The sequence below is a fragment of the Propithecus coquereli genome, unplaced genomic scaffold, assembly GCF_000956105.1.
Source record: "Propithecus coquereli isolate 6110/MARCELLA unplaced genomic scaffold, Pcoq_1.0 Scaffold496, whole genome shotgun sequence".
NCBI lineage: Eukaryota > Metazoa > Chordata > Mammalia > Primates > Indriidae > Propithecus > Propithecus coquereli.
Genome location: NW_012150796.1, coordinates 1,666,839 through 1,678,938, shown reverse-complemented (window position 1 = coordinate 1,678,938; position 12,100 = coordinate 1,666,839). Strand labels below are relative to the sequence as shown.

Below are 12,100 nucleotides of genomic sequence, written 5' to 3'. Positions count from 1 at the left end.
GCTAATTTTTTCTATATATTTTAGTGGTCCAGCCAATTTCTTTCTATTTTTAGTAGAGACGGGGTCTCACTCTTGCTCAAGCTGGTCTTAAACTCCTGACCTTGAGTGATCCTCCCACCTCAGCCTCCCAGAGTGCTAGGATTACAGGCGTGAGCCACCACGCCCGCCCGAGAGACTACTTTTAAACAAGAAAAACAAAATGTGTTAAAAAACTTTCAACAAAAGAGGAAATCTGAAGATTCAGAAATCGGAGGTAACAGATATTTCCAAAATGGGGGTTCAAGGTGGTGCTAAAAACGGTGCAAGGTCTATAGAAAGAGCCCTCAGCAGCCAAGATCTCTCCCTGATCTGAGCAGAGAGGTGACAGCATCTCTTGACCTGGGCAGGAGACAGTGGTGTTACTCTCTGGGAAAATCTGAAACAGAAAGGGGCGCCAGGCACACTGGAAGGCAGTGTGAGGTAAAAGGGTAGCAATAAGGAAATTAAAAACGTCGATAAACAAAGCTGAAAAAAATTAAATTAAACCAGTTTCATTTCAAATCATAATTAGATTGCCCTCCCCCCAAAAAGTTGATATTGTCAACAGTGAGATCCCCCAGCCATCACCCCAGACTGACCCCAGAACTGTGGCAGCGAAATGTTGCACTCCTTAGGCAACAAATCAGATGAATCCTCTTTGGAGAAACACACTGTCCAACAGAAAAGATTTAAAAATACTGACATGGGAAGATTTCACAACAAACAGCCACATCCCCACTCGGTAACTTCACAGTGAAGCCCTCCAGTTGATAAATGCTGCCACATATAGGGCTTCCAATCAGGGTTATTCCTGTCTCTGTTATAAGTATAAAAGCAAAGTCAAGAATTACCAACCATTTCAGAAAAATATTTACATGAAAGAGACCAAAACAGACAGAGAAGAAGATATCACATCCATTAAATAAAAAAACAAGATGCTATTTAAAAAAGAACATTCAAAGAACAAAAATGAGTTCTTAAAAATTAAAAATGAATGCAGAATTTTAAAAAAATCAATAGAAGAGTTAGACGATAAAATTGAGGAAATATCTCAAAAGTAAATAAAAAGACAAAGAAATGAAAATAAGAAGCTGAGCCTGGTGGTGCCCACCTCTAGTGCTAGCTACTCAGGAGGCTGAGGTGGGCCTCAGGAGGCTAAGGTGGGAGGATTGCTCAAGGCCAGGGGTTTGAGACGAGCCTGGGCAACGTAGCAAGGCCCCATTGATACCAAAAAAAAAAAAAAATTAGGTGGGAGGCTGAGGCAGGAGGATCACTTGAGCTCAGGAGTTTGAGGTTGCTGTGAGCTATGATGATGCCACTGCACTCTGTCCTGGGCAACAGAGCAAGACCCTGGCTCAAACAATTAATCGATAAAGTTGAAGGAAAACTAATGATTTTTAAATGTATAAGTCTCAAAAACTACTTCCCACACAAAAATTATTTCCCATCTTTCTACTCAAGGATGTGATCTATAAAATGAGAGAGTAAATTGAGAAAAAGAAAGATATAGGATCTAGGAAACAGGGGATCTAACGCATTAAAGAGCTGAAGACCAGATGTGCAGCATCTAAACTGGCAAAAAAAAAAAATGAACTTGAAGGATTACCTGTAGTGTTCAACAGAAATACGACATTTTATATATATATATAAAATGGGAGACAAATTACTTATTAGCACGAAGAAAACTAAACAAAAAAGGCAATCTATTAAAGGAAGTATAATTATCCTATAAAACAAGGGTGAGCATGAACCATAACTGATTAGGCATTTGTGACTGAGGGAGGGTAGCAGAGAGTGAACTCTGAATTCTGTGTCTTTCATGGAAGGAACAGGTACTGTCTAAAATGAAAAAAAAGAAAAAATAATAATTAAGCATATTATCTAGAACACCGAGGTTGATTCTAGAAAAAACATCTACGAGTTGTTGCCTCTGAGGAGTGGGACTGGTAGGGAGAAATGGGCCAAGACTGATACTTTTCATTTAGCTTCTGACTTTTAAACCCATATGTGAATTTTATTATTTTGATCAAAATTAAAGTTCAGTTAAAAAAAAAAAGAAAAGCCATTCGAACCAACACATCAGACATTTACAGGGAATATTAATGACGTGGATTACGTACCACACTGTATAATTGGCTGCATTTAACTCAATAGCATCTCGGGTTAGTTTAAAAGCTCGTTCACTTCTTTCATCACGCTGCAGAACAGCTCGGAAGTAATCATACACGTCTCTAACTGGAAACAGAGCACACAGCCACGTTAGGACTATTTTTCTTATTTAAAACTAGCACTAGAACATGTTGTTATACCTACGTGGAAAGATTTTATTTACATGTATATCATTTAAACCAATAAGCAAAATAAAGAGTCAAATGATTGTGACTGCCTCCCTGATAATACTCTAGTATCACAGCCACAAAGCATGGGCTTTGTAAGTATAATCATGCTTACTGCTTATGTGTGTATATATATAGGTTAATGCTAGATTCCAAATCTCCCAAAGACCTTATGTATAAAAGCAAAATTAAGAATGCATATATTCAGGGCCAGGCACGGTGGCTCATGCCTGTAATCCTACCACTCTGGGAGGCCAAGGCAGGAGGATCACTTGAAGTCAGGAGTTGGAGATCAGCCTGAGCAAGAGTAAGACCCCATCTCTACTAAAAATAGGAAAAATTAGCCAGGTGGCACATACCTGTAGTCCCAGCTACTCGGGAGGCTGAGGCAGGAGGATTGCTTTAGCCCAGGAGTTTGAGGTTGCTCTGAGCTAGGCTGACACCACGGCACTCTAGCCCAGGCAACAGAGCAAGTGCATATATTCAAATATATTCACATAGCTGTTTTTCTCACATTTTATTTTGACCAGATTTTTGACTGAAAAGTATGTTCAATGGTAGAAAACTCAAACAATACAAAAAGGTTCACATTGAATTTCCTTTCCACTAAATTCTCAGTCCTTCTCACCACAAGCAACCACTGTTAACTGATTCTGGTGTATCCTTCCAAATATATTCTACGCAGATACAAGTATATGACCTAATTCCATCCTTCATTTTTTTGAGATCACATCACACTCAATGTTCTCAGCCTCGCTCTTTTTTTTTTTTTTTTTTTTCTGAGACAGAGTCTGGCTCTGTTGCCCGAGCTAGAGTGCCGTGGCGTCAGCCCAGCTCACAGCAACCTCAGACTCCTGGGCTCAAGTGATCCTCCTGCCTCAGCCTCCCGAGTAGCTGGGACTACAGGCATGCGCCACCATGCCCGGCTAATTTTTTCTATATATTTTTAGTTGACCGGATAATTTCTTTCTAATTTTAGTAGAGACAGGGTGTCGCTCTTGCTCAGGCTGGTCTGGAACTCCTGACCTTGAACGATCCTCCCACCTCGGCCTCGCAGAGTGTTAGGATTACAGGTGTGAGCCACCACACCCAGCCTCAGCCTTGCTTTCTTAACTCATACATTATTAAAGACAGTGTAAACTAGTACAAACCTCATTTAGTAATCATTTAGTAATATCTAATTAAAAATTAAAATTTACATACTCATTAACCCAATAATTCCAGTTCCAAGATTTTCTTACAAATATACTGCCGTATGTGTGCAAAGCATCCAAGGATATTTACTGGAGCACTTGGTTACATAAAAAAGAAACTGAGAGCCAGGCATGGTGGCACAGGCACACCTGTAGTCCTGGCTACTTGGGAGGCTGAGGTAGGAGAATCGCTGGAGCGCAGGAGTTTGAGATCAGCCTGGGCAACATGGCAAGCTCTCATCGAAAGAAGAGAAGAAAACAAAAGAAAGACTGAGGAGGGGGTCATAAGAACCCCCAAATTACAGCCAAGTAGGACAGAAGATGTGGGTAACCTGAGGATCCACTACTTGCAACTGGCATTTGAAGTGGGGGGCAGTCTTATAGCACTGAGCCCTTCACCTGTGGGGTCCACGCTAACTCCAGGTGGTCAGTGTCCGAACTGACTTAAATTGTAGGACACCTAGTTCGTGTCTACAGGGAATGCCTGGTGTGAAAACCCAAACATTTGGTATCAGAAGTATTTTCACTACAGAGAAACAGTTTTTCATTTTAAACTATAATGTAAAAGTATCAGACAAAAACATGAACAATTACAGCTCTTTACAAATTCTGAGATATACAAACACTTCTTCTAAACACTCACTACAAACAGTTGAAATTTAATTCATTCCAGAGCAGAATTTAGAAATGACATAAATGTCAAATAACTATAGAATATTATGCAGTTATTAAGAACCAAGCTTCCAAATAATTTCAAATTTGTAACAAAATGATTAGAAGATGTTAACTCTCTATGTAATGTATATATATACTTAACACACACAAATTTGTATCTAAAGCATACACACACATACATGTGCACTGTTAAAAATAATCAATTGGGAGAACATCAGGCTGGGATAGCTCCGGAGGAGGGTTCCTGCACATGCAACCAAAGTCCTATTCTATGTAAACAGTAAAATGAAAGTTAATATTAAAATATTCTTTTAATTTAAAAATTATAAATTGAGTTTCTAAAACATGCCTTTTTCTTTTCTTTTCTTTTTTTCAGACAAGGTCTCGCTCTGTCACCCAAGCTGGAGTGCAGTGGCGCGATCACAGCTGACTGCAGCACTGCACTGCAGCCTTGAACACCTGGGCTCAAGCGATCCTCCTGCTCCAGCCTCCCGAGTAGTTGGGACTACAGGTGCGTGCCACCACACCCAGATAATTTTTTAATTTTTTGCAGAGATAGGGGTCTCACTATGTTCCCCAGATTGGTCTTAAACTCCTGGCCTCAAGTGATCCTCCCACCTCGCCTCCCAAAGTGCTGGGATTACAGGCATGAGCCACCACGCCGAGCCAAACTTTGCCTTTTTTAACTCAACATTGATTCTGAGATCTGTCCATGTTATAATTGATCTAAACCCTCTTGATGGTTATATAGTATTCAATTGTATGACAATGATAAATTTGATTTTATCCATTTCTCCAAAAGATAGACATATAGGTGGTTTCCAGTATCTTGCTTTTTCAGAAAGTGCTGCACATCATAGCACATCACAGCTAACATAAACAGTGCTTGCTGTGAGCCAGACGCTTCTCTATTATTTTATATAGATAATTCGCTCCATCTATAATGGAGTTACTACTACTATCCACATTTTTACATAGGTGGAAACAGGTACGCAGAGGCTAAATAACTTGCCAAAGGTTACACAGCCAGTAAAATGGTGAAGTAAGAGTTTGAACCAAGTAGTCTGGCTCCAAAGTCTGTGCTTTTAACCTTCTAGCGCATATCTTCTCACGCTGTGTGCCAGAGTGAACTCAGAATATGTAATGAGAAGCACTAGATATACTGCTAGGCTTTAAGACACGAGCATTTTCCAGTTTTAATAGATATGCTCACTGCTTTCCAAATGGCTACACATTTGAAAACTACCATTTGAAATATATGGATTTGTTCATACGTCTTAATACCTGATATCATAAGACAGTTTTCATTTTTGCCATTTAAATCATAGGTGAAAAGTGGCATTCTCATCTGAATTTGCATGTTTCATTCCTAAAGATAATGGATTTTCCCCCTATTTACTGGACAATGGAATTTTCTTCTCTGTAAATTGCCAGTTCACACTCATTTTTTGATTAGGCTGTCTGTCTCCTTACCCTTTTGTAGGAATTCCTTATAAAATTCTGAATATCAATCTTGTTTTATATGGTTTATTTTCTCCCATACTGCTGCTTGCTTTTTAACTTGTTCATGGTTTCCTCTGTTGCATAAGTTTTAAATTTTAGATATAGTTATCAATTTTTGGTAAGTCAAATTTATCTTTTATTAAATACTTTGTGGTTTCTCATCATGGCATATGTAAGAACTTAAAATGTAATTTTATACCGTGCAAAAGGGTTAATAATTTACTCCCAATAGAAATATATGCTTGAATCAGTTTCCCCAACATCTTTGTTCTAAGTAATTACGAATCTGAAAAAGTTGTGGTTTGTATTTCTCTAATTACCAGTGAGATCACTGTAATCTCTCTTTTGTTGTTGTTTTTGTTTTCTTTTTTTTTTTTTTGAGACAGAGTCTCACTCTGTTGCCCGAGCTAGAGTGCCGTGGCATCAGCCTAGCTCACAACAACCTCAATCTCCTGGGCTCAAGCAATCCTCCTGCCTCAGCCTCCCGGGTAGCTGGGACTAGAGGCACGCACCACCGTGCTCAGCTAATTTTTTCTATTTTTAGTTGTTTTGGCTAATTTCTTCCTATTTATAGTAGAGACGGGGTCTCGCTCTTGCTCAGGCTGGTCTCGAACTCCTGAGCTCAAGCAGTCCTCCCACCTCGGCCTTCCAGAGTGAGCCACTGTGCCCGGCCTGTAATCTCTTCATAGATGTTTTCATTTCTTCTAGTGAATTGTCTCTTCACATACAGTATCTCTCAAAGTATGGAATTTTGTATTTTTATGCAGCTATGTGTTTTGACCTTTTCCTTAATCAATTCTGAGTTCTACACCTTGCCTAATAATATCTTCTCTACCCTAAGAATGAAAGATTATTCTTTTATATTTGTTTGTAATATGTTTATAGTTTCGTTTTAGAACTTTAATTCATCTGTAATTTATATTCATGTAAGATAAGAGACAGGGATATAATTCTGCTTTTATCTAAACGCACAGGCAACTGTTCCAAACCATTATTTGATCAATCCATCCTCTTCATAAAGGTATGAAATGTCCTTTTTATCACATACTAAGCTCTCATAAATATTATCCATTTTTAAGTCTCTATTAATCTATTTCTGTACCAGTTCCACATGTTTATTAAGTTACTAGGCAATATTTGATAAGGCAAACCCTTACACCATTATTCTTCCTTTTCAAACATTTCTTGCCATTATTTCATTATCAGAAAAAAAAATACTTTTTATAAAACAGGAATGATCTTAGATAACAAAGCCTTAATTGAAAGAAATACACATACATAAAATTACAAAACTGTCATTCCATCTTATTCATTTACCCTTTCCTAAAAGAACAACACTTAGCATTTGCATGACTTTCCACTTACAAAGCATTTTCACATTCATTATGGAAGAATGATACTTTGTCAAAGAAAATAATTCACTCATTTTAATATCAGTACATACATTCCAACTGAGCCTAACACTTCATTGCCAAAATATATTTTACAATGCTGATGTTTCAGCAACCAAAGTTTATTCTAAATGAAACAGTAACTCGTTTATGTTGTACACACATGCAGATTAAATAGCAAATGAAAAGCAGAATCATGTAGCTATTATGTATTATAATGTAACACTGATTACTTAGAATGCCTCCATTCTTTGGACAAAATAAAACTTTTAATAATAAAATAAATCACAAAAGATACAAAATTAACTCAAGTCATTCAGATTTTTATTATACAAAAATTTGTCATCTATCTTGCTACACAGTTGTGAATTTCAACTTTGCTACTAAGTTGGACTTATAGAACTTTTCCTTAAAAAAAAATCAAACTTACATTTTTCACTATAGATGATCTGGACCACTGGATTGGGACCATCGTTCTGTGGCACTGGATCTATATCAGCCCATTCTGCTCTGTCCCTGAAAACATACATTTCCCCCCAGTGGTTACATTCAAACACATAAGAAGAAAAAGAATTCTGGTGTTTTTTAAAATTGCAACAATTACACTTACATTAATACTAGTAACACAGAGATCTTAATGTAATCATGGTTGGATTCTTCATGACCAAGTTCTGCCCCTTTGCTTTACATAGTAAACTTTCAAAGTAAAATTAGAATAAAACAATTAATTTACAGATTAAAGTGAATAAATCAACAGTTTTCAAATTTAAAGTTTAATAAGTGGAAAATATGTTTCTGCAGCAAGTACACAACAGTCTTAACTTAGAAATCAACCCAACTCATTGGACTAATAAGATTCTTTGGAGTCAGTCAGCACTTTTAAAAAAATCTGAGTAACAAAGTACTAGGAACTGGCATTTTAAAATAAAAGTAACCATTATTACGTTCCTCTGTACCAGAGAGGTGGCCCAAGTGGTCATTAGTAAGAAAGCAAGCTCTGGAATCAGACAACTGCCTACGTTGAAATATTTGCTCTACCACCTACTAGCTGCGCGACCTTGAGAAAGGTACTAAACCTCTTTTGTGCCTCCGTTTCTTCATTTATAAAATGAGGATGATAATATTACCAACCAACTTTAGAAGGCTGTTTTGAGGATTAAATGAGATGACAGATGTTAAGCTGGATGGATGTAAAACATCCAAAGCATACAGTAAGCATTCAATGAATACCACTCATAATCAACGCTATTAAATAACAGTATAGCAGCAACGGTGCGTGCTTACAGAACCGCCAGTGTGAACTGCCCAGTGTGAACAAATTTGTTTTAACCACTCTTTCGTTTATATTCTTTTCCTTCACCCACTCTTTACTTCTCTATACTGATCAGCTACTGACAGAGATGCTGTGGCATCCAGACAATCCTGCAATTGTGTCCATTATACATGAAGAAATACAAGGGACACAAGTGCCTGTGATGTGAAACCTAAAGCCTGGGGAGGTGCTTAGGGAAGGTAAGGCTGTCACTCAGTCAATGGGAAATCAGACACAGTCAAGTGAAAAATCTGAATATTTCACAATCCAGAGAAGAGGTTTGAGGGTTAAGGGGCCACCATAACCAATTTAAATCAATTAAACGTGTGCACCAGTAAAAAAAGTCTAGATAGTGACTTTCATTCATAAAATCAAGGCAAACAAGCCATCTAATGGGTTTACCTAGAACTACAGAAGTAAGGCATAAGGCGATTGTCTCTGCAGGTTCACAGGAAACTAGGAAATCAGCAAAGAACTGACATGGATGGAACTGGGTGTTAGCAAAGACGAACGAAAACGAGGCAAGAAAGTTACAGTAGTACCTACTACACATCATTTGTATTATGTAGGAGGCGATGTAGGGACGCTTAAGAGAGTTTAAGTAAAAAATCTTTTTTCATCCTTTAGCCTGGCTGATACTAGGCGCTAAAATATTGACTGCATGGAAATGCTGCAGTCCTTAAAGGTGCTACACTAGCTCTCTGCATTTCAGAAGAACGACCCCTGGGAAACCTCGTTCTTAAAGGGAGCAAATCTGGCCCTTATTCAAATCACTTTCTTGCCAGGCTACCAAATGAGCACCCTAACCTTCTGTACTCGGCATTCAGTCTGATGACTACCGGGAGAGCGTTCTGGGACCACGGAAGAAAACGGGAAGTTTCTGAAATTTATGGATCATGACTCCTGAACAGCCTAAGAGTGCTGTCCAGTGTTCTGCAGTTTCCAGGTCGCGGACACACCGCGGGAAGCCGCAGTGACAGCGCGGCCTCCGGGAACGCAAGGGTGGCGGGCGGGCCCCACCCGGCCGAGCGCGCCTCCCGGCCGGCCCGTCGGCGAAGCCGAGGGAACTTCGGCCGCACGCCCAAGGCCGGGAGCGCAGGCCGCAGGAGGAGCCCGAGGCCTAGGGAAGGGCTGTCCGCGTCGCGGCGCCGCCGCGGGGGCGTTACCTGTACAGGACATAGGTGGGCGAGTCCAGGCTCAGGAACCCGTCGTCCATAGGGGACGCCACCGCTTCTCCGGCCTCGGCCGCCATCGCCTCTTCCTGCTGCTGCTGGGGAGGCGACGGGTGCGGCTGAGGCGGCGGCTGCTCCGGCTGACCCGGCTCGCCGCCTTGAGCGGCCTCGCCGACCCCCTCGGTGGCCGCCATCTCGCCTCGGCCCTCAGCGGAGGTGGAGACGGAGGCCCCGCCCCGAGGCCCCGCCCCTTGCCCCGTCGGCGGCCCACTTCCGGTTTCTCGCTTCCTGCCATAGAGATGCGGGCCAGAGAGCCCGGGGCGACGGCGTGAGTTCGGCGCTGGGCCAGGGGGCTGACGCGGGTGGTGCGTGGTGAGGCTGCGCCACTGGGCCGAGGGGCTGCGGACTTCTCGTACTGCTTCCTACCAGTAGGCCTTCCCGAAAACCTGCAGATGTCCCTTCGGAATGTATTAGTGCTGCGATGGCGATCCCTTTTGGACGGAGCTCTAGACCCAGCCCCTCCCCGTTCCCCTCCTGGAGGGAGCTGGCCTCCAGCGCTCCACTTAACCTTTCAAAAGCTTTTGTGTCCGTGCACACATTGGGATGCTAAAGCGGAATTTCAGCAATCCAGTCATTCAGTTTCAAATGATACAAGTAATACGTGTATACGTTATAGGAAAGGGAAATACTTTTGTATATGTTATTGGAAAGGGAAACGTTTATTTAACAGATATTTACTGAGCACCTATTATGTGCCCGGCTTGCTCACAGCAGTTAAAAAAAGAAAGATCTCCCTGGTCATGGAGTTTGCATTCTAGTGAGGGAGATTATGATAGATTATTAAGAAAGATAAAGCAGGTTGAGGGGATAAAAGTGTATTGGGGCGCGGTGGCTCACGCCTGTAATCGTAGCACTCTGGGAGGCCGAGGCGGGAGGATCGCTTGAGCTCAGCAGTTCGAGACCCCCTCTCTACTGAAAAAATAGAAAGAAATTGGCTGGACAACTAAAAATATATAGAAAAAATTAGCCGGGCATGGTGGCGCATGCCTGTAGTCCCAGCTACTCGGGAGGCTGAGGCAGGAGGATCACTCGAGCCCAGGAGTTGGAGGTTGCTGTGAGCGAGGCTGACGCCACGGCACTCTAGCTAGCCCAGGCAACGGAGTGAGACTCTGTTTCAAAAAAAAAAAAAATGTATTGGTAGATGTGTTTTAGGTAGGGTAGTCGGGAAGGCTTTTCTAGGGGCCATTTGAGTAGCGACCTGGAAGAGGGAGATGCATGCGTGGTACCTAGACCCGGAAGTTCATGCTTAGCAGGGTCTTACTTCAGTGAGGATGCCAGTGTCACTGTGAATGTGGGGAAGGAATTGGTAGGACATAAGGCTAGAGAGGAAGCCAGGGGCCATGATGAGAACTGGTGGTTTTAATTTTTTTATTGTGGTAAAATATGCATAACAGAAAAGTTACCATTTTAACTATTTTTATGTGTATACAGATGCTCCTCTATTTACGATGGGGTTATATCTCGATAAACCCATCATAAATTGAAAATATCATAAGATGAAAATGTATTTACTACGCTTAATCCACTTAACATCATAGCTTAGCCTAGCCTACCTTAAGTGTGCTCAGAACACCTAGTCTACAGTTGGGCAAAGTCATCTAATGCAAAGCATATTTTAAAATAAAGCATTGAATATCTCGTGTAATTTATCGAATACAGTACAGTATCTATTGTTTGCCCTCCTGATCATGCGGCTGACTGGGAGCTGCAGCTCGCTGCTACTTCCTGGCCTCATGAGAGTAGTGTGCTGCGTATCACTAGACCAGGAAAAGATCAAAATGCAAAGTATGATTTTTCCTGAAGGTATATCATTTTCACACCACGGTAAAGTGGGAAAATCGTTAAGTCGAAACATTACAATTCAAGGACCACCTGTAGTGCCGTGACATTGATACACTCACTGTGCAGTATTCACCACCATCCATCTCCAGAACATTTTCATCTCAAAATGAAACTCGTACCCATTACACAATAATTCCCCATTTCTTCTTCCCCCCAATCTCTAGTAAACACTATTCTACTTTCTGTCTCTAAATTTGACTACTGTGGTTACCTCATATAAGTAAAATCCTGTGTTATCCGGACTTGTGTGATTGGTTTATTTCACTTAACATGAAGTCTTTCAGATTCATCCATGTGTACATTTGTTAGAATTTCCTTTTTTCTTTTATTTTTAATGGACATATGATACTTGTACATATTTATGGGTACACAGTGATGTTTCAATACATGTATAGTGATCAGATCAGGGTAATCAGCATCATCACTATCATTTATCATTTATTTGTGTTGGGAACATTCAATATCTTCCTTCTAGCTATTCGAAACTGTATAGTGTATTGTTAGCTATAGTCACCCTACAGTGCTGTGGGACACTAGAACTTATTCCTCCTGTCTGGCTGTAATTTTGTATCCTTTAAGAAATCTCTCCTGGCCGGGG

At 40.8% G+C, this 12,100-nt stretch overlaps 1 protein-coding gene across 1 annotated transcript in view; it reads right to left on the bottom strand.

Moving 5' to 3' along the window:
- FNTA (farnesyltransferase, CAAX box, alpha) overlaps positions 1-9,838 on the bottom strand; it is a 26,462-nt gene extending 16,624 nt beyond the window's left edge. The window contains exons 1-3 of the mRNA XM_012655966.1: positions 9,595-9,838; positions 7,547-7,632; positions 2,110-2,253 (exon numbers count right to left, since the gene is read on the bottom strand). Of these exons, the coding sequence (XP_012511420.1) occupies positions 2,110-2,253; positions 7,547-7,632; positions 9,595-9,794 (430 nt within the window). The 5' untranslated portion in view covers positions 9,795-9,838. The remainder of the gene's footprint in view (positions 1-2,109; positions 2,254-7,546; positions 7,633-9,594) is intronic.
- Between the last annotated feature and the right edge of the window lie 2,262 nt (positions 9,839-12,100).